General features: G+C 52.3%; 1 protein-coding gene across 2 annotated transcripts; it reads right to left on the bottom strand.

The window, feature by feature from the left end:
* Nucleotides 1-8,873: 8,873 nt before the first annotated feature.
* FLCN (folliculin) lies at nucleotides 8,874-20,719 on the bottom strand. Of its 2 annotated transcripts, none has more exons than XM_065897153.1 (11): nucleotides 20,471-20,719; nucleotides 19,071-19,217; nucleotides 17,919-18,191; nucleotides 16,921-17,081; nucleotides 15,122-15,213; nucleotides 13,466-13,641; nucleotides 11,954-12,067; nucleotides 11,089-11,212; nucleotides 9,947-10,078; nucleotides 9,727-9,832; nucleotides 8,874-9,075 (listed from the first exon to the last, which is right to left on the bottom strand). In XM_065897153.1, the coding sequence occupies exons 1-11, from the start codon at nucleotides 20,717-20,719 to the stop codon at nucleotides 8,874-8,876; spliced, it is 1,776 nt and encodes a 591-aa protein (XP_065753225.1). The 2 variants fall into 2 exon arrangements, with proteins under 2 accessions (XP_065753225.1, XP_065753226.1); XM_065897154.1 differs by having other exon boundaries at nucleotides 17,919-18,140.
* Nucleotides 20,720-22,648: the final 1,929 nt, after the last annotated feature.

The raw sequence follows: 22,648 nt of genomic DNA, 5'->3' as shown, positions 1-22,648 counted from the left end.
GCCTGCGCGTCCGGAGCCTGTGCTCCACAACGGGAGAGGCCACAACAGTGAGAGGCCCGTGTACCGGAAAAAAGAAAAAAAAAAAAGTGTGTTGTTGGACTTCCCTGGTGCTGCAGTGGTTAAGAACATGCCTGCCAATAGAGGGGACACGGGTTCGAGCCCTGGTCCGGGAAGATCCCACATACCACGGAGCAACTAAGCCCGTGAGCGACGGCTACTGAGCCTGCGCTCTAGAGCCCACGAGCCACAATAACTGAGCCCTCATGCTGCAACTACTGAAGCCTGCGTGCCTAGAGCCCGTGCTCCGCAACAAGAGAAGCCACCACAATGAGAAGCCCTCACTCGCCGCAACTAGAGAGAGCCTGCGCACAGCAACGAAGACCCAACGCAGCCAAAAATAATAAATAAATTAAAAAAAAATAAGTGTATTGTTTACAAAGTGACCAACAAGAGATTAATCTCCAAAATATGCAAACAGCTTATGTAGCTCTATGTCAAAAAAACAAACAACCCAATCAAAAAATGGGCAGATCTAAACAGACTTTTCTCCAAAGAAGACATACAGATGGCCAAAAACCACATGAAAAGATGCTCAACATCAGTAATTATCAGAAAAATGCAAAACAAAACTACAATGGGCACCAGCACACCGGTCAGAACGGCCATCATCAAAAGGTCTACAAACAATAAATGCTGGAGAGGGTGTGGAGAAAAGGGAACCCTCCTACACTCCTGACGGGAATGTAAATTGGTACAGCCACTATGGAGAACAGTATGGAGGTTCCTTAAAAAACTAAAATGGAGGGCTTCCCTGGTGGTGCAGTGGTTGAGAGTCCACCTGCCGAGGCAGGGGACACGGGTTCGTGCCCCGGTCCGGGAAGATCCCACATGCCGCGGAGCGGCTGGGCCCGCGAGCCATGGCCGCTGAGCCTGCGCGTCCGGAGCCTGTGCTCCGCAACGGGAGAGGCCACAACAGTGAGAGGCCCGCGTATCGCAACAACAACAAAAAACTAAAATGGAATCACCATATAATCCTGCAATCCCACTCCTGGGCATATATCCTGAGAAAACCATAATCTGAAAAGATACATGCACCCCAATGTTCATTACAGTACTATTTACAATAGCCAGGACATGGAAACAACCTAAATGTCCACTGACAGAGGAATGGATAAAGAAGATGTCGTACATATACACAATGGAATATTACTCAGCCATAAAAAATAATGAAATAATGCCATGTGCAGCAACATGGATGGACATAGAGGTTATCATACTATGCTAAGTCAATCAGAAAGAGAAAGACAAATACCATGTGATATCACTTACATGTGGAATCTAAAATATGACACAAATGAACTTATCTACAAACTTATGGTTACCAAAGGGGAAACGTGAGAGGAGGGATAAGTCAGGAGCTTGGGATGAACACACACACACTACTGTATATAAGATAGGTAACCAAGAAGAACCTACTGCATAGCACAGGGAACTCTACTCAATATTCTGTGATAACCTATATGAGAAAATCTGAAAAAGAATGCATATATGTCCATGTATAATTGAATCACTGGGCTGTACACCTGACACTGACACAACATTGTATATCAACTATACTAAAAAAAAAAGTGTTGTTTAATTTCCCCAATTTTGTAACTTTTCCAGTTTTATGTTATTGATTTCAAACTTCATCTTGTGGTCAGAGAAGATATTTTGTATGATATCTATATGTTAAGATCTACTAAGATTTAATTTGAGGTCTAACCTATGGTCTATCCTGGAAAATGTGCCAAGTGCACTTGAGAAGACTGTGTATGCTGCTGCTGTTGTGAGGAGTGCTCTGTAAATGTCTGTTAGATGTAGTTGGTTTATTGTGGTGTTTAAAGGACTATAGGACTCCCCTGAGCATTTCTTCCTTATTTATCTTCTGTTTTTTTAATCCATTATTGTGAGTGGGGTAGAACGATTATTGTAGAACTATTTCTCCCTTCAATTCTCTCAGTTTCTGTTTCATATATTTTGATGGTTGCTCACTAGTTATGTCGTGTTTATAATTGTTATATCTTCTTGCTGTACTTTATTATACAGAAGCCTTTTGTTATATATAATGTCCTTCTTTGTCTCTTGAGAACGTTTCTGACTTCCAGCCTATGTTTCTGTATGCCCTATAGCTTTTTGGTTCCTCATTTCTTGCATTCCTGTCTCCTTTTCTTTTTGTTTTTTGGCAGTGAGCTGTCTAAACTCCTTCTTAACTTCCTCTTCCATATATTCTGTAGCCATTTTCCTTGTGTTTACCATAAGCATTCCATTTAACATCCTGAAGTTATAACATTCTAATTTGAAGTTATAGCAGCTTAACTTCAATAACAAAAATCCTCCTCATTTACAGCTCTGTCCCACCCCTTTTGGTGGTTACATCTTTATACGTCATGTGCCACAAAACAGAAACTAGTAATTCTTCTCAATGTATTTCCTAAACTGTGTAGAAAACACAATTTGGAGTTACAAACCAAAGTTACAGTAACACAAGCTTTCACATTAATATTTTTTTCTTCAAATGTATGTTTCTTGGTTATAGAAAACAAAAAGTATGGTTACAAACCATTGTTACAGTAATTCTAGTTTTTATAATTGCCCATGTATTTACCTTTATTGAGATCTCTATTTCTCCATAGGGCTTTGAGGTACTGTCCAGTGTCCTTTCATGTCATCCTATAGGACTCCCCTGAGCAGTTCTTGCAGGACAGGTCTAATGATAACAAACCTCTCAGCTTTTACCTGGTAACGTCTTGATTTTTCCCTCACTTTTGAAGGACGGATTTGCTGGATAGAGGACTCTCGGTTGACTTTTTTGTTTTAGACTTTTAACATATCAACCCCCTTGTCTTCTGGCCTCCAAAATGTCCGATGAGAATTCTGCAGATATTCGTACTGAGGATTCACTTCTCTCTTGCTGTTTTCAAGATTTGCTCTTTGTCTCTTGAAAGTTTTTTTTTTAATTGTCTTTTGAATTTTATTTTATTATACAGTAGGTTATTAGTTATCTGTTTTTTACATATTAGTGTATACATGTCAATCCCAATCTCCCAATTCAGCACACCAACAACAACCCCCCTGGCCACTTTCCCCCACTGGTGTTCGTACATTTGTTCTCTATGTCTGTGTCTCTATTTCTGCCCTGCAAACCGGTTCATCTGTACCATTTTTCTGGGTTTCACGAATATGCATTAATATACGATATTTGTTCTTCTCTTTCTGACTTACTTCACTCTGTATGACAGTCTCTAGATCCATCCACATCTCTACAAGTGACCCAATTTCGTTCCTTTTTACGGCTGAGTAATATTCCATTGTGTTCCACTATATCTTCTTTATCCATTCGTCTGTCGATGGGCATTTAGCTTGCTTCCATGACCCGGCTATTGTAAATAGTGCTGCAATAAACATTGGGGTGCATGTGTCTTTTTGAATTCTGGTTTTCTCTGGGTATAGGCCGGTAGTGGGACTGCTGGATCATACGGTAATTCCATTTTTAGTTTTTTAAGGCACCTCCATACTGTTCTCCATGGTGGCTGTATCAATTTACATTCCCACCAACAGTGCAAGAGGGTTCCCTCTTCTCCACACCCTCTCCAGCATTTGCTGTTTGTAGATTTTCTGATGATGCCCATTCTAACTGGTGTGAGGTGATACCTCATTGCAGTTTTGATTTGCATTTCTCTAATAATTAGTGATGTTGAGCATCCTGTCATGTGCTTCTTGTCCATCTGTATGTCTTCATTGGAGAAATGTCTATTTAGGTGTTTTTTGCTGTTGTTGTTTGTTTGTTTGTTTTGCGGTACGCGGGCCTCTCACTGTTGTGGCCTCTCCCGTCGCGGAGCACAGGCTCTGGACGCGCAGGCTCAGCGGCCATGGCTCACGGGCCCAGCCGCTCCGCGGCACGTGGGATCTTCCCGGACCGGGGCACGAACCCGTGTCCCCTGCAACGGCAGGCGGACTCTCAACCACTGCGCCACCAGGGAAGCCCAAATGTCCTATAAACGTCAATTAAATCTATCTGGTCTATTGGTCATTTAAAGCTTGTGTTTATTAATTTTCTGTCTGGATGATCTGTCCATTGGTGTCAGTGAGGTGTTAACGTCCCCCACTATTATTGTGTTACTGTCAATTTCCTCTTTTATGGCTGCTAGCAGTTGCCTTATGTATTGAGGTGCTCCCATGTTGGGTGCATATATCTTTATAATGGTTATATCTTCTTCTTGGATTGATCCCTTGATCATTATGTCGTGTCCTTCCTTGTCTCTTGTAACATTCTTTATTTTAAAGTCTATTTTTTTCTGATATGAGTGCTGCTACAACAGCATTCTTTTGATTTCCTTTTGCATGGAATATCTTTTTCCATCCCCTCACTTTCAGTCTGTATGTGTCCCTAGGTCTGAAGTGGGTCTCTTGCAGACAGCATATATATGGGTCTTGTTTTTGTATCCATTCAGCGAGCCTCTGTCTTTCGGTTGGAGCATTTAATCCATTCACGTTTAAGGTAATTATTGATATGTATGTTCCTATTACTATTTTCTTCATTGTTATGGGTTTGTTTTTGTAGATCCTTTTCTTCTCTTGTGTTTCCCACTTCGAGAAGTTCCTTTAGCATTTGTTGCAGAGCTGGTTTGGTGGTGCTGAATTCTCTTAGCTTTTGCTTGTCTGTAAAGCTTTTGATTTCTCCCTCAAATCTGAATGAGATCCCTGCCGGGTAGAGTAATCTTGGTTGTAGGTTCTTCCCTTTCATCACTTTAAATATATCATGCCACTCTCCTCTGGCTTGTAGAATTTCTGCTGAGAAATCAGCTGTTAACCTTATGGGAGTTCCCTTATATGTTATTTGTCATTTTTTCCCTTTTTGCTTTCAATAATTTTGTCAACTTGATTACTATGTGTCTCAGTGTGTTTCTCCTTGGGTTTATCCTGCCTGGGACTCTGTGCTTCCTGGACTTGGGTAGTTGTTTCCTTTCCCATGTTAGGGAAGTTTTCGACTATAATCTCCTCAAATATTTTCTCAGGTCCTTTCTCTCTCTCTTCCCCTTCTGGGACCCTTATAATGCAAATATTGTTGCATTTAATGTTGTCCCAGAGGTCTCTTAGGCTGTCTTCATTTCTCTCCATTCTTTTTCTTTATTCTGTTCTGCAGCAGTGAATTCCACCTTTCTGTCTCCCAGGTCACTTATCCGCTCCTCTGCCTTAGTTATTCTATTGATTCCTTCTAGTGTAGTTTTCATTTTAGTTATTGTATTGTTCATCTCTGTTTGTTTGTCCATTAATTCTTCTAGGTGTTTGTTCTTTAATTCTTCTAGGTCTTTGTTAAAGATTTCTTGCATCTTCTCGATCTTTGCCTCCATTCTTTTTCCGAGGTCCTGGACCATCTTCACTACCATCGTCCTGAATTCTTTTTCTGCAAGGTTGCCTGTCTCTTCATTTAGTTGTTTTTCTGGGGTTTTATCTTGTTCCTTCATCTCGTACCAAGTCCTCTGTCTTTTCATCTTGTCTGTCTTTCTGTGAATGTGGTTTTCCTTCCACAGGCTGCAGAAATTGTAGTTCTTCTTCACTTGATCTTAGCCAAAAAGCCGAGAAGCGACAGAACTGTAGTTCTTCTTGCTTCTGCTGTCTGCCCTCTGTCTTTTGAAAGTTTGACTGCGTGTCTTGTGATCTTTTGGAGTTCATCTTATTTGGAATTTGTTTAGCTTCTTGTACAGGCCATTCTTCATTTTATTGTGCTTTGCAGATACTGTGTTCTTGCTGTTGTTGTTTTTACCAACTGAAGGTTTGTGGCAACCCTGCATCAGGCAAGTCTACTGGCACCACCATTCCAACAGCATTTGCTCACTTCATGTCTCTTATGTCACGTTGTGGTGTTTCTCGCAATATTTCAAACTTTTTCATTATTATCATATTTGAATTGGTGATCTGTGATCAGTGATAGTTGATGTTACCACTACAGCTCAGTGAAGGCTCGACGATGGTTAGGATTTTTTTGACAGTATTTTAAAATTAAAGTATGTACTTTTTTTTTTTTTTTTTTTTTAGCCAATGCTATTGCACACTTAATAGACCACAGTATAGGGACTTCCCTGGTGGCGCAGTGGTTGGGAATCTGCCTGCCATTGCAGGGGACACGGGTTCGAGCCCTGGTCCGAAAGGATCCCACATGCTGCGGAGCAAATAAGCCCGTGCACCATGACTACTGAGCCTGCGCTCCAGAGCCCGTGAGCCACAGCTGCTGAGCCCACGTGCCACAAATGCTGAGGCCTGTGTGCCTGGAGCCCATGCTCCACAAGTGAAGCCACCACAAGGAGAGGCCCACGCACCACAATGAAGAGTAGCCCTCCCGCTCGCTGCAACTAGAGAAAGCCCGCGCATAGCATCAAAGATCCAACACAGCCGAAAAGTAAATAATAAATTTATTTTTTAAAAAAAGACCACAGTATGGTGTGAACATAACTTTCATACGCAATGGGAAACCAAAAATTCGTGTGGACTCACTTAATTGCAATATTTGCTTTATTGCAGTGGTCTGGAACCAAACTCACAATCTCTAAGGTATGCCTGTATGTTTATATTCATGTGTCTCACGAAATTTGGAAATTTTTCAGCCATTATTTATTCACATATTCTGCCTCTTTCTCTTTCTTCTTCTCAGGCTCCCACGATGCATATGTTGGTCCTTTCAATGGTGTCCCGTGGGTCTCTTAGGCTCTGTTCCTCAGCCTCAGTAATTTCCACTGTCCTATCTTTAAGTTCACTGATTCTCCTGCCTGCTCAAATTGTCTTTAAAGCCTTCTAGTCAATTTTTCACTTCAGTTACTGCAGTTTTTGGCTCCATATTTTTGGTTTCTTTTTTTGGTTTTCTTTGATATTTCTATTTTGTTCACACATCATTTTCTTCACTTTCTCCACATCTTTAGTTCTTCGAGCATCTTTTAACAGTTGTTTTAAAGTCTTTGGCTAATATGTCTGCCATTAAATCTCTTTCACGGACAGAGTCTGCTGAATTCTTTTTTTTCCTTTCAACAGACCTTCCTGTTTCTTTGTATGCCTTGTGATTTTGTTGTTGTTGTTGTTTTTGCGGAACACTCGACATTTAAATCTAATAATAGCAGAACTCTGGAAATCAGATTCTCCCCCTTCCCCAGCGTTTACTGGTTTGTTATTTATTTTTACTGTTGTAGGCTCTTTGCCAGGGATCAGCTGGAGATGTAAACTTCAGTTTTTCTCAGGTCTTTTCTGAGCCCTTCCCTGGATGTGCATAGTCACTTTTAAATTTTCTGATACATGCAATTGTTTTTGAGTGTCCTACTCTTTAATGTCTGGCTCCTGAGAGGTGGAAGGCAAAAATGAAGCAGGGAGAGGCTGCCATCCAGAGGGGGAGGCGCAGCGACAGTGGCTGCCCCCGCTTCGTCTGCGCCCTGATCAGAAGCAGCCGTCAGCGATGAGGCGCAGAGCCCTGATGTTCCGAGGACAGGGTCCTCTTCACCCACCCTCGCTCCTGCAAGCTGCTCCGAGAACACGTGTACGGCCCTGCCATGTGGCTGGGGGTGGGACATAGGAACCTGCAACTGTGCTACGAGCTAAAACTGACTGAAAATTAACCACAGTTTACTAAGTCTTCCCCTGGAAACTGTAAGCCTTCAGGAGAGTACAGAGTTCCAAAATAGTTATATCACTGGTGTTACTTTAACCATATTATTTTCTATGACCGATCCCAAGAAAATCTGAGGTATCAAACCAATAAAACCATGTAGTCAACAGTTTATAAAAATATATCTTTATTATTTCAACGTTCTTGCATGATACCGATACCTAGTCATATAAACATGGTCTTCCTGTTAAATATAAATTAAACACAAAAAAACTATAAACGAATCAGCAAAATTACCGGAAAATCCTTCCAAACCATGAATCCTTATTAAAAAACGCACACAGGGACGATGAACCAGTCTTAAACTACCATACTCTGAAACTTAACTGCAGCCAAATGTAAACGTTTAAAGAAGCAATAGAGGGCAAAGTGATATGGAGTAAAACTATGATGGGCTTCTCAACTCCACATCCAGTGAGCCAGGCCAGTCAGATGACTCCATTTGACATTTCAGCAATGTATTCTCTTTGTGTAAAAAAGATCAGGGCTCGTCCTCAAGCTACAGGGTAATTTCAAAGCAACCACAGAAGAGCATGGCCAGAAGACTTGGTTGTCAGGTAACTTCAGAACACGAATTCCAGATGATCCAAAGAGGAGGAAAACATCCACTCCACCCCAAAAGGCATTCCCAGAGCCCTAACTTAAAACCAGATTACTAACAATGACTACAGATCAGAACATATCTGTATGTTCTCACATATGCATGCACTACCTGGAAAACCCTTGCTGAACTTGAGAACAGAAAGGTTCAACCTCAAGAGAGGGTATGACATTGCGGCTAAGATACCCCAGGCGGAGCTGGCCTGACACGTGTCCCTGTAAATTCTGAGATCAGCACCCAGGAGAGGCACGAGCTGTACACCTTCCTCACGCTCTTCTCTCCCAGGGGTGCGCGAATGCAGGGGACTGTCACAAGTCTCCCGCTGCCCCCTTCAGGGCTGGACCAATTCAAATAGCTTGCGGGATGGTGCCAAGAACTACACCAGGCCTGCATCCCACACAGAGGGCAAAGTTCAGCCCCGACAGTTTCCACTCCTTACTAGGAAACAGCTTCATGCCGGCAGTTTGGAAACGGGAGGACAGCCTGAGAACGCCATCAGAGACCTGTGTCCGAGCTCCGCAGCAAGGACGGACGTCACCGCGTCCCAGGAGGCCCGCCCAGACACAGTGTCCCGGGACGGGGTCAGCTGCGGGGCTCTGAGGCCATGGGGCTGCGGACCGTGGACAGGAGGTGCGACTTGTACGTCTTGCTCAGGCCCGTCATCCAGAACTTGAGCAGCTTGACGTTGTCCTCCTCAGACGCCCCGAGGATGCTCAGCAGCTTCTGTGTGTCCTCTTTGGGCCGGCTATCCACCTTGGTGAACTTAAAGAGGACCTTCACTTTGCTGTAGAAGACCGAAACCAAACACTCAGCTACCGCAGAACCGTCAGCAGAGTTCTGGTCCTGGGGCCTAAACGGCTTCAAGACCAGCAGCGGCTCGGCAGGCACAGCGGGAACTGAGACAGGAGAGGCGGCACAGCAGAGCGGCGGCTCGCGCCTGCCCCGTTTCCCCACCGCTGCTGACGCTGGTGCAGCCAAACAGGGAGATTAAAAAGACAAATGTTCCTCCCATTCATAAAAGGGACAGGTGGCTCCTAAGCTCCACTGTACTGTCTGAAATCAGAACAATGTTTGACTAATTAAATTTGACAGAAAATTACTAAGAAGGCGGGAGGAAATACAGTAACTTGCTTAATAAGGAGGGAACATCTGCTACCCGACCTTCCAATTCTTAAGTTGACTAAGCGTCAAAAATAACTGCCTCCCTTGGAGAGCACAGAGCAGCTTGAGGCTCAGGGGTGCGGGCTCACCTGCTCCAGCTCACCCAGCCAGGTCAGCGCGTGGTGGAGCCCTGCATCTCTCGTCCACACCCTCCTCCCGCAGCAGCCACGGCCTCACCTCTGTCTCTGGCCACAGCTCCTGCTTCTCCTGCTGCCGGCAGCCCAGCCCTCCCCTGAAAGCACAGACTCTAGGGGCCGAGGTGGCACCCGCTTACTTCATCCACTCTTCCTTGAGGCAGACGAGGCACTGGTCGACCACGTCCACCGACAGATTCTGGTTGGTCAAAGCTGCTTCCACTTTACTCAGGATGGTGGGGCCGGCTGGGGACAAGCGGGGCACGGCGGGGGGGTCAGCACGGGGAGGGCGGGGGCGGCCTCAGCGCCCCCTCAGCCCGCTCGCCGGGGGGAGAGCAGGCCCTGCTCAGCGGCGCCCACCTCGGTCTGCGGCCACAGCACTCCCACTGGTCACGACAAACTCGTGCTTGCTGAGGGATGGCTCGTCCTCACAGCCGGCCGGCTGCAGGCTGGAGCGGGCGGCCGTGTGCACTTCCACCACCACAGCAAACTCTGCGGCGACACAAGACACGCTGCCCGTCAAGTGCTCTTCACCCCGGGACAAAGCCCCTCCTTGGCAGCTCCCAATCATCTCAGATCATCTGGGGAAACTCCAGCCTCCCGAGCTGAACACTGGCACCCAAAACCTTCGGTAGCTTGTGAAGAGTTAAGGGTTCACTTCTGACGCAGTTAAACGAATAACGCACTGTACTATATTACCACAGATTGCTGCGTGCACCTCCACTGGCCTAATGCTAAACAGCCCTGGGAGAGTGGCCCCGCTACGGCCCATTTTACAGATGGGGAAACAGACTCCGGGAAGCGAAGTGACTCGCACAAGGTCACATGGCTAGTGGTGGTAACAATATCAATCCCATCTCTGAGACGAGAGCCTGTGTTCTGAACACTGCCTCTTGGACTCATGGCCCAGCCTGGTTGCTGAGAGGGTGACAGCTCTGTGACCAACCTTCCCACCGCTCTCACGGATGTGCCTGGAGGAGGCCTAGACGTGCCGGATGCGGGGATGTGCACCCACAAAGGGATGTGCTGACTCCCGACCCCCCCAGACCAAGAATGAGGGATGCCGATCAGCTTCCTGGCTCTCTGTCTAGAGCAGTAAGCTTGTCAGTCAGTCCTGAGGGCGGAGTGGGGCAGAGCAAGGGCCACTGAGCTGATGAGCACCGGGGACAGATTTCAGGCAGATAAACACAGGAGAACGGAGAGGAAGGAAGACCACGAGGCGGAGGCTCAGTCCAGCGCCCCCTGAGCCGCCCCAGGGCCCAGGGCTGGGACCCGCCCCACAGAGAACCACACCCCAGTGAGCAGCCCAGCCCAACCCTCACCCATCTTCAAGACAGACACTAGAAGCCAATGCCACGGGGAAAGCTGGTCCTGCAACGTGGGTCTTCCCGCCTGAGGCCAGCAGGCATCGGTCCTCAAACCCACAGCTGAGGTCCAGTCACGTGGTTTCACTTCTGAGCCCTGACGTGCAGGGGCTCAGCCCAGACCGACACGGCACGCACCTGAGGCCAGCACGTGGGGAGGGATCTGCACGTGGGGGCCGAGCCCCAGGAAGTTGCAGCGGTAGGCCTCCTCGTACTGGCTGCTGTAAGGGATGACGCGCACACAGCCCACGGGCAGCATGGTCTGAAGGATGGAACAACCCAGAGCTGAGCGCTGCCCTGCCCGAGTCCCTCACCCACACCCCACGAGCCCCCTGCAGCTCGGTCCAGAGCCCTCTCATCCCGGCCCGCTCTGCAGGGTTAACTCTTCCATCATTCTCTGACTTCACAGATGTTTGTCTCTTCCCTCACCCACCAAAGGGATTCTAAGTTGTCTGAGACATTGTTTCGTCTTGTACCTTCACAGGCCCAGGCAGAAGGCTGGCATGCACTCACGCTTAGAGCCGGACCTGGGCCGTGGCACCCCCTACACCTGTGGGACGGAGACAGCACGCCACACGTGCACTCCGGCCAGCCCGTCGATCAGGCTCTGTGCAGAGGACCACGTGGGGACCCAGGCCCGCCTCTGTGGCACCGGTGGCTTCTCAAAGGGATGCGGGGCTTGGGGAAGGGCGGATGGGAGAGTGATCAGTCTGTCAGGACAGCAGACTCCTCGCTCGAAATGAAAGCCAAAAATGACTACCTTTTTTTTTGGCCGCGCTGTGCAGCCTGTGGAATCTTAGTTCCCTGACCAGGGATAGAACCTGGGCCCTCGGCAGTGAAAGCACAGATGAATACCATTTTTAACAGTGGAGAAAAGCACAGATCTTAGATTCAGGCATGAACCTCTGCAACGAGTCTCTGACACATCTTAACAGATTTTTTAAAAACCCACTAGGCCAATACCATCCTACCACAAAACACAAAGGAAAGAAGATCCTCTCACCCGAAGAACTTCAAAGGCTGAGTGGACAAGGTCTGCGTCTCTACTTTTCCAGATCACCTGGTTCCCCATGAGGACGTGCCAGGCCAGTGTGCGGAAAGATGGGGCACCCAGGACCTGAAAAACACGGTGCACTGCTTTCTGTCCAGAGGAAGTTATTTGTGTGTTCGTCTAGAAACTTTCTCCACAGAGTGAAGGAAGACGGACAGGAGAGCGGAAGTCACCTATCTTCTCGGGGAGGCTGGGTGACTTGCCCGAAACCAGGAGGAGGGATGGCCCTGTGCTCACACCTGAAGGTCCGACCCCAGGGCTCTTGTACACTTCAAGATCTTTTCCCCAATTCTATTTTTAAAGATTTGAAGCAGATAAAGTATTAGTTTTTTGCAACATGTACCCTCTCTCTCTACACCCTGAACTTTGGCCTAACCACTTGAGAGAGAGCCAGGGTTATGAGTCTTCAGCACCGAGGGAAAGCTCGGTCTAGATGCCAGCAGCCCAGGGCCGCCCCGCTGAGTGGACCCCCATCCGGAGCCCCGGCCTCTAACCATGTCCTCTGGGCTGTGAGTCTCTCAATCTAGGGCTTGTGACTTGCTCATCTGTCCTGTTTTTATCCTGCTTTAATCAACTCCAATTAACTCCACGGCACTGACATTTTAGAAGAGCTCAGCCTGTTGTCTTAGGGCTTGTGAACATGGCCAGAAAAAAAGAGGAGGCTGTGACACTGCCTTTTACCAAACCCTACCAGCCCCCAAGGACTCCCACCTCCGGTGGAATTCAAGATCCCCTCCAGCTGTAATCCACATTAGCTGTAACCCACTGTAATCAACAAGGACTGCGGCCAAATCAAGGATGATTTAAATGAATGGTTTTCACCCCAAAGCCCCACAGAACACCTCCTGGTAAACCAGGCTTTACTTCATTTTCCAAAGTAAAAATAACTGTTCTCTGATAGAATTCATGCTCAATGTAAAAGTAGACAGAGAGAGGGTCTATGAAAGGCCAGCCTGCTTTGTGATCTAGCGGTCACTCCCGCTGCCCTCCCGTGCGGCGAGCAGCCCCGCCCCCGCCCCGCCCCCCGCGGGGCAGGCTCCCGCAGCTCCTAGCGAACAACGGGCCGTTGCTCGGATGCAACTCCTAGGGTCGCACGTTCAGGTTGTTTCCAGTTCTTTGTAAGAAAGGCCACTGTTTTCAATTTGCAAAGCATCTACGCTGTGTGCAAACCAACAATGCTGTTCAATTCCTTTAGAAGGTCCCAGAATGACAAGATTAGAGAACCATGAGAAGCCAACCGTTGGGCCTTTCTTTAGAGAAACCCCCTCCATCCTCACTGAGCCTGGGGCAAAGACACCCCAGATGCCCCCTGACATCTTTAGCCACCCACCAAGAAGGTTCCTGGTCACCCCTGAACACAACAGACCCAAAGGAAAAGGCGTGCTGGATGGAGATGAGCCGGAAGGAGAGGACGGGGCTCTTGTCCTGAGTTTCTGATCTGGGCTCTACCTCTCTACCGCCTACCTGCCTCATGTGCCGAAGGGATTTAAAGACAGAGAGCTTTCGGGGCTGCCAGTTTCCACAGTCTGAGAGCAAGGACGAATCCACCGGGCACTTGGTCGGCTCCCGCCCCTCGGCCCCCTCTTTCTCCTCCTCTCCAGCCTCAGAGCTGCCCCAGCTTTCCGATTCCTCTTCCAAGTCTGCAAGACAGACAACAAATTCAGTTACGAAATGTGCGTCCCTAGACTCCTTCGCTCTCTGGATGCAAGTCTTTGCACAGGACCACTTCAGCCCAAGGCATCTCGTGGTTAAACCAGCCGGAAGGCTACTGATTTCTGGTTCGGACCAGCTGTCTACACTACCTGCTGCCACTGGAGTCCTGGGGTGGGCCAGGAGTGTTCAGTCTGCTATGTTCTGTCCACTGTTGGTTGGAAAAGTCAAGTCAGCGCTAAGGACGCTAACAGTGTGTGAGCGCTCCCCTAAAGATGTCCACACATTCTGTCCTTTAATCCTCTCGCCTGCCCTGGGTCAGTACTGCTCTCCCCGTCTTACAGAAAGGAATATCTGCTATCTCAATTCATCGTCACGACAACCCCAGGAATGCAGCATCCTCACTGCACAGCTCGAGTGAAGGGGCCTTGCTGTGCGCACAGAACACACACATCTTGGAGCCCGGAGCTGAAGGCAGGTCTGTACAGGCTGCAGCGTGTGCTCTGAACCCCTATGCTCACCCTGTGACCAAAATACGACCCAAGACGAGACAGGGAGCACCGCACGCCTGCACTCCTCTCCCCCGACGCACTCGGCTCTCCATGCAAATAAATCTCACCAGCAGACTGCCCTTGCCACCGTCACTAACCTAGAAACGTGTCATCACTCTGATAAATGGTTCCGGGCCGACCATACCGTGAGGGCGCGGAAGTGGACCGCGCTTCGGTCTTCTCCGAGCGAGCCCTGCCCTTGATGAACCCGCCCGCCCTCCCCTTCGCAGGGAAGCCTGCTCAGGTGCAGGTCACCGGACGACAGGAACAAGTTCCAAACAGCTCCAGCTTGTTAAGGTCAATCATTTGCAAAAAGAAGCACGTTGTCACAGAGGACACACAAGACGCATCACGAGTCCCATTCAACCCGCCCCACATGTGAGATCCTGGACCTGTCACTGAGAATCCAACCATCTCCAAAAGAAAAGCAGACTCCCAGACTCCCCTGGGCAGTTACTTAAAACACCCAGATGTGGAGATCTGATTGCAAACCTGGGGAGGGCCGCCCAGTTACCAGGAGGCTTGGGAACCACCGGCCCTGATGAAAACCTCGGGTCCAACTAAAGGACAACATTTTACTGTTGAAGAGCAGAGAGCAGGTCCCCATCCAGACAGGCCGAGTAAGTGCTTCTTGTACGATAGGGACACAGAAGCCTCACTCAACCCACCTCTCCAGAGCGACAGCCCCGGGGATGGTCTTTCCCAACCTGCCCGGACAGACTCTTACACGACTGTCAGGGAAGATGAGGCAGGAAATCACAATAAAACCACGAAGAGCAAAGGGCGAGCTTTTGTAGACACGGCTCCTGGGGCCCCCTCCGCCAGCTCTCTGCTGGGATGGAGGAGAGGGGAGCTGAGCACGGGCCGACCCCAGGCCACCACCTGCAGAGGCTCCCAGCACAGGCACCTCCCAGCTCACCCGCCAGCTGCTCCATCTGGACCAAGGTGTCCTCAGTGGGCGCGCCTTCCAGGAGCTTCTCGGTCAGCCGGCTGCCGCACGCCTTCAGGAGCCTGGGAAACACAGTGCCACCTATGCGGTGTTCTCGCCGAAAGGAAAACTAGACCCGAAGCCAATCAACCCTCCTGAGCTAACGACTGGTTAACAGAAAACACGGGCGTAAAAGAACGAGTTGGGTACCACCACGAGGATTCGATCAGCCAGAGGGGTTCCTACAGGACGCACAGCCCAGGCCTCTAGAAAAGGCAGGGAGGTTGGGGCAAAGGCGCACGAGGTGCTGCTCTAGACTAAGAGGCCTGGCACGATCCGTGCCCTGTGTGCTGGTGCGCTGGTCCCAACGCCAGAGTCAACTCTGAGGCAAAGCAGGAAAAGTGAACGTGGACTGGGCTGGATGATGCTAAGCAATGAGTCCATTTTGTTGCATGTGATAACGGGTTTATGGTTGAAGTGAAGATTTGCTTTAAAAAACATTCCAGAAAAAAAAAAGTGAAGGACAGATGAAAAAGCAGTGAAATGTCGCTAACTGCTGAAGTAGGAGGATGTGAAGTTCCTTGTAGTATTATACTTTGGGTCTGTCTGAAATTTTCCCAAATTAAAATAATTCCTAGGGGCTTCCCTGGTGGCGCAGTGGTTGAGAGTCCGGCTGCCGATGCAGGGGACACGGGTTCGTGCTCCGGTCCGGGAGGATCCCACATGCCGCGGAGCGGCTGGGCCCGTGAGCCATGGCCACTGAGCCTGCGCGTCTGGAGCCTGTGCTCCGCAACGGGAGAGGCCACGACAGTGAGAGGCCTACGTAACGCAAAATAGTAATAATAATAATTTCTAAAAGACAAGAGGCACTGTCTGCCGGGTGGGGGAGACAGATATTTTCCTCTGTGGTTTGCAGGTTCTCAGAAGCTGCACTCAAGGATTACGTGTGAGGAACGTCACCCACACCAGGACCTGACTTAGGGGATGCCGCACAGGAATGAGAAGGATTACGTGTGAGGAACGTCACCCACACCAGGACCTGACTTAGGGGATGCCGCACAGGAATGAGAATCTGGAGAGTCTTTGGAAGGAACATATCCTGCAGTGGGAGGAAGAGAAACAACCTGTGGCCGGAGGACAGACCGTGGTGGTTTCTAAGTGTGTCCACAAATCTGTCGGTACTCCTCCCTTCCAACGGCGGGGCCCGGTCCTCCCCTCCCGCCTAGGCTGAGCTACTTCTAACAACCAGGTGCAGGCAGGGCCCGGTCCTCCCCTCCCGCCTAGGCTGAGCTACTTCTAACAACCAGGTGCAGGCAGGGCCCGTGCGCTGCTGAGGCTGGGTCGTGAGAGCCAGCAGAGCCCACCTCGCTCTCCCCGGATCACCCGCATGACCGTGGCGAGCAGAGGCCTCCCGCCCACGGCCAGACCGACCTGCCAGCCCCGAGGGAGCCCAGCCTTCACACGACAGCAGCTCCGCCTAAGGACGAGGGCCAGAGCGGCCCAGCTCAGCCCCCGTCTGGGTCCTGACTCACAAGTGCTGTGCGAGACAAGCACCCGCTGCTGCTCACAGAGAGGGAGACCACTGGTCTCGGTCTAGGAACCTCACCTCAAAATCTCGCTGGGAAGGGAGCTCCGCCTTAACGCGCCTTCCACGCACTCAGAGGCGAGAAGGACTGAACCCAGTTCAGGACTCACGCGTCACAGCACAGACCTGTCAGCAACTGTCCCCCCCAAGCTGGGCACAGTCCGGCCAACGCCCCAGCGGCCACGAGAAGACCGAGTCTGGTTACCAGGCGAAGGAGGTGTGCAGGCACGCCCACAAGCTGTCATCGTTCGTCAAGGACGTCAGCGAGCGGGCAGCGTTGCCGTTCCTTTGGTGCAGGAACGGTGTGAAAGCAGTGTTCATCCTCTGGGCACGCTGTGGGCACCCAAACTGCTCCGCCTCAAACACCTGACACACAAGGGGAAGGGGAAAGACCCTTAACAACAAAAGCAGCCAGCAGCCCAGGCCCCAGTCTACTCTCTGGGCCAAGAGCAAAGAAGGGCCCCGGGTCTCATCCCAAAGAGAACAGCTTTGTCCCCCCACCGGATCAGAAGCCGCCTGACAAGAGGCTCAGTTAGGAGTCTCTCCTGCGGCCTCCCCGACACCGACTCTTCGGCACGTGACAGGGCTCAGGGCCATCTGCGCTTTCCAGGCACCCCCGTTTCCAGGCACAGGGGGCTTCCGCTGCTCAGACCCTGTGTGGGCGGGACACGTGACCACCTCCTGCGAGGGGGGAGAGGAGCCCAGCCTCCAGCCCCATCTGTGCACCCCAGCAGGCAACCGGGCAGCAACAGCACTCCAGCCTGACCGCAGCGCGCAGACCCCTGCTTGCCTGCGATGGACATAAACACGCTGCTGGGGCTTAAGCACTGTTTGTTCCCAGAGCACCACTGGCCTATCCTGGGCGGCCCTGGAGATGCAGGGCCGTGGCTGGACATGCATGGTAGGTGCAGGTCTGTCACACCACTAGTGGACAGGCTGCTGAAATGATGGTCAGAGGAAGCAGAGACAGCGGGGATCAAACCAGGCCTCTGACTGCAGTAAAGGCAGAGCCAAGCGAGAAGTAAGACAACGACAGACTCGAGAGAGACACTGAAGCCAGCAGGACCGGCTGGCCCCGGGCCTATCGCCGCAACTCCGACTCCGCGGCGGCCAGGGGACCCCCGGGCGGGAACGCTGCCCTGCTCCTGGCCCCTCGCACACAGCCCTCCCTCCCCGCCACCCACTGCCCTGCCTCGGGGCCACCTTGAGCGCCTTGCCCTGGAGCTCGTCGATGATCCCACGGATCTTGCCCAGCAGGAAGGGCCAGGAGTTGATGAGGTAGATGCGGTCCATCATGATGGCGATGATGCTGTACCAGCGCTGGAAGCCCCGGGCCAGGCTGTCCTTGATGAAGAACGTGTGGCTGAACACAAAGCCGTGCTGCTCGTCCCCGAAAAAGATGGGGCCCTCGCGGCCGGGGCACACCTGGGACACAAGGACAGCGCTGCAGGACACCGCCCTCTGTGCGCGGCAGCACTCAAACCCTCCTGCTCACTCTTCTTTCTGCGCTAATTAGTCAGCATCAGTTACAGGGAGAGTGGAAAGGGCAGGGATGAGAAAGGAAAACGCTGCTCATCTCTCCCGTGACCGCACTTCCTAAAGAGAACGTTCGTTACCATGAAACCCAAGGACCAGTAGGTTCGTTAATTTTTCTTATCTTGAGTCATAAATAACTCGTACACAAGTATTACATCTACCCCAGGCTCAGATTTGCCAACATCACTCATCTGGAACATACCAGAGAACTGGCAAGTCAAAACAGCCACTGCAGAGTCCACGTGATAAAAAATCTGCATATGTTATGTGTAGGAGAGAACGTGGGTCTCCCTCACACCACACCCACTCTTACACACAACCCCACCAGACACGATCAGCTGCCCACCGGCAGGGACACAGCCAGGCGGGCACATGGCAGCAGTGAGGACGATCAAGTGGGGCAGTGACAGACTGTGAACTCTCTGTGACAAAGACACAGAGGCTAAGACAACTCGACAACGGCAGCCACGTGTCTTAGAAACACAGACGCACGCCTCGGTCGGCTAAGAGAGCACGTGATGAGCACTGAGGCTCTGACGTGACAGAGACGACACGAAGGTGACATCTGATGGGAGCCACACACCTACAAACACTTCACACCTTAGCAACACGTCCACGAAGAACGAAGAACGAAAGCCTGGTGCTTAAAATGGTAAGTTAGCAACGAACCAGGGTGCAACGTGACTCACTCCGGGACCTGCCCGGCCATCTCCGGGCTGCCGTCTGCCTTCCTTCCCGTAACCGACACCGAGCTTGCTCAGGGCGTGCTGGCGCACACGTGAGCGACTCTCGCAGAAGCCCCGGGTCACGGGTGCTCACCTCGCAGCTCAGGCTCCGCACACAGGCCTGGCGGACGATGCTGAAGAGCTGGGGGTGGTTGGGGTGCTGGTGACTGACGTACTTGATCGAGGTCTCCTTGTCATGGCTGATGTACCCGGGATGCCCTGCAGCAAGTGACCGGCAGCCCTGCCCACAAGAAAGAGAAGAAAACCAGTTAGCCAGCAACATGCTTGCTGACTCTTATGCAAATCTCAAGCAGAAAATTCAATCTGTTTTCACGTAAGAACAACCGGCTCCTAGAGTCATACTTGACAGGATTTCCGTGTTTCCCGAGTAGGAAAGTCAGGATGCACACATCGCAAAGGTCGGCAGAGGGCATCGAATCTATGAACACAGAGGTCACTGGACCTCATCTACTGGCACTTATGCAGCAGGGATCCCGAAGAGCTCTGTACCCATCACCTCACCTAATCCAAGGAGCAAACCTGTGAGACAGTTACCGGGAGAATCCCCACCTCACAGGTGGCGAAACTGAGGCCCGGAGCCTCCGTCCTCGATCCGGGCACGACCACTTGGCAGGGACCTCGTGCCAAGGGAGGCTGCCACACTCTGGCACTGGCGTGGCCGCCTGAGAACACATGCTCAGAACCCCTGCCATGGGGAAGGGACCGGACCGGCAGCCCTAGCTGCTGCCCCTCTGAAGCCACCGTCACGTTGGCGCCAATGCTGTGAGCCCCGGTGGCAGCCCCCAACCTGGGACTGCGCACAGAGGCCCTGGAGCCAGCCCCTCCCTGGGGGATGCAGGACGCCTCCCTAGGCCGTTCCAGCTCAAGGACCCGCCCCCAAGGCCCCCACTGCGCAGGCCTCCTTCCTGCCTGCCTCTCCATCACAGGCAGCGGCCGTTCACAAAAGAGGGCCCTCCCCACCTCTGCTCCCCACCCTCGATCCCTCACAATGAATCAGTCAAGCTCGAGCTCAGCGACTGCTTCGCAGTGGAATGAAGCTAACACAGCTGGATCGTTGTCCACCCTGCAGTGACAGGTCCAACGCCAGCCTGATTTCCAGTCCCGACCCAGGGCTCCACGTGAAGATGCGGCCTGGTGCGGGGACCTAATCTTCATCCCCCCAGAGCTCACGAAGCGGGCAGGGTGCCCGCGAGGAGGACGCCAGACTGAGCGGACGGGAGCCGAGAAGGCAGCGCATGGACACGAGTGAGCGAGGCAAGGCCGGAAGGGCAGGCCCCACGGTGGTGGCCAGTGTTGGCTGGCAGGGTGGTTTGAACAAGCTAAAGCTGGGACGAAGGGAAAGGACCGGAGGGAAGGAAAGCAGCAAGCGCACACCGCACGGCCCACGCCCGTGAGGACACGCCCACGGCGTGCGGCCTCCCATCCACCCCCAGGAGGAGAAGAAACGCCCCCGACGCCCCAGGTGACACTGGCCTCGCACATGTCCGACTTCTTCGGCCCCGGGCTGCTGGACTCCGCGCTGGCCCCTTCCGCTGGGCTGTGGGCACGGAGGCGGCTGCTCATCTGGATGCCGCCCTCCTCCTCCTCGGCGTGCTCGCCCCGGCCGGGGCCGTCCCCGCTCCCCGCCCCTTGCGGAAGCGGGGCGTGCAGGACCTCTGTGCAGAAGAGCGTGCGGGGGCCGTGGAGCTCGCAGAAGTGACAGAGCGCGACGATGGCATTCATGGCGCCCTGGAGGCTGTGCCAGGCCTGCTGGGGAGAGGAGGGAGATGCCATGAGTTGGCCCCAGGACCTGCCGGCTCCGGAGCCCAGCGACCTCTGCTGCCCTCAACGGGCTTCTGTCCAGCAGAGGCAGGACACCCAGCCAGGCGGCACTGCCCAGCACCCACTCTGGGCCAGCACTGCATCGGCAGCAGGCGACACAAAGCAGACACCGTCCCTGTCCACAAGGAGTCAGGACCAAGAGGAGGGGAAACTTAATGCGGATCACACAGAAACCCTTCAGTCAGGACTGTGCCGGCAGGGCCACGAGGTGGGCAGATGGGGACGGACACACGGACACACACGCCGCCGCCCTGGGGGCATCTGTTCCACGGACAGCAGTGGAGCGGCTCCCGTGTGCCGGGCAATGTTTCAGGTGATGTGATGCTGCCTCACGGAGCTTACCTTCCAGGAGGGCAGGGACACACGGCACACCGCTTCCTCTAGTGCGGTGACCGCATTAGGGAGACAAGGACAGGGGTCCAGGACAGAGAAACACTGGAGGAGGGGGGATGTAGTTTCCGACAAAAGGACTCCCAGGTGACAGCGGAAGGAACACAGGGCACCACGGGGGCTGAGGAGGGGCCGTGAGGGGGCCCGAATGTCTGCAGAGCCGGGGGGTGAGGGCAGAAGACAAGAGGTGGATTTTAGGGGCCCTTCTAGGCCATGGTAAGACCCTGAACTTTTCTTCAAACATCAGAGAACCTTTGGTGGGTTCTGATGAGAAACACAATAAATTAGAATGTTATTTTACAAGGTCGTTCTGGCCACTGTGCAGGAGCCAGGGCGGACGCAGGGAAGCGAGCTGGCCTGGGCCAGGGTGGGCGGGGGAAGGCGCTGAGGACTGTCAGAGCGTGAGCGTGTCCCAAAGAGATATGCAGACGCTGCTCACGGGCGGACTGTAGAGAACAAAGAAGGAAGCGGGGGACGTGCGGGTGGGAGAAGGCGGCCGAGAGCAGCGCCTACTAAGCCTCCGGTGGAGATGACGATGACAGGCCACGGGAGATGGGAGTGGGGCAGCCAGGGCTGGGGGACCTGGGCCCCAGAGCTCAGACGTGGGAGGGAGGAAGAGCTGGTCAAGATGACAAAGGACGACAGGCAGTGAGGCGAAGTCCAGTATCACGCCGGAGACCACGTGAGCAAAATCGCCCCGGAGGAGGGCAGCAGAGGGCGGGGAGGGCGTGGCGGGGACGCAGGCGCACTGCCCTCTGCGGGGAAGCCTTAAAGGTGGGGCGTCTGTCCACTGGGCTCCAGCAGGTCGTGGAGGAACAGAAGCGGGACAGTGACCGCCCAGCCGACATGACACGTGTGACACAGCAGGGCCTGGGAGCCAGGCTAAAGTGGGAACAAGTCTTCTCCAGACCACAGCATCCAAGAGCCACGTGTGGCAGCTCAGATCCAAATTAACGACGATGAAGAGCCCCCTTCCTGTCTCACCAGCCACATGTGGCTCGCGGCCACCATTTTAAAAGGACAGCACAGACCGTGGGAGGGGCATTTCTATCACCACAGAAAGTTCTCTTGGACAGCCGTGCTCAAAACAGTGAAGGACAATTTCAGTTACCGACGTCTGACTGCGTAGTGGACACCGGCAGGATCCACTGGGGAACGCCACCCCCCATTACAGAATCAAAGGTCAGACATGCTCTGTGCTCACCCCCTGGTCGGCAGGCGCAGGCCTGAGCGTGGCCTGCCAAGTCAGAGGCACCTGCTCGGGACGCTGAGCCCGGAGGACAGAGGAAGGCAGCAGACAGTGTGAACATGCACGGCGGGGGCAGGGAGTCTGTGGAGCGGGTCCCGGGGGGCGGCACCCTCGCACACTAGGTCCCTCCACGGGCCCTCGAGAGGCCTCCCGCTGGTGGCCACACTTGGAGCCACTTCGCTAGACGCCTG

This window comes from Phocoena phocoena, chromosome 19 (genome assembly GCF_963924675.1).
Source record: "Phocoena phocoena chromosome 19, mPhoPho1.1, whole genome shotgun sequence".
NCBI lineage: Eukaryota > Metazoa > Chordata > Mammalia > Artiodactyla > Phocoenidae > Phocoena > Phocoena phocoena.
Note: the sequence above shows the minus strand (reverse complement) of the source record. Positions and strands in the feature narration are given on the sequence as shown.

Excerpts from the sequence above, each read along its gene's own strand:
- FLCN (XM_065897153.1), bottom strand. The coding sequence starts at position 20,719 with ATGAATGCCATCGTCGCGCTCTGTCACTTCTGCGAGCTCCACGGCCCC. Across the intron at positions 19,218-20,470 it reads AGAAGTCGGACATGTGCGAG|GGCTGCCGGTCACTTGCTGC; the intron begins GCCAGTGTCACC and ends TCTTGTGGGCAG. Across the intron at positions 9,833-9,946 it reads TGCTGTGGCCGCAGACCGAG|CCGGCCCCACCATCCTGAGT; the intron begins GTGGGCGCCGCT and ends GCTTGTCCCCAG.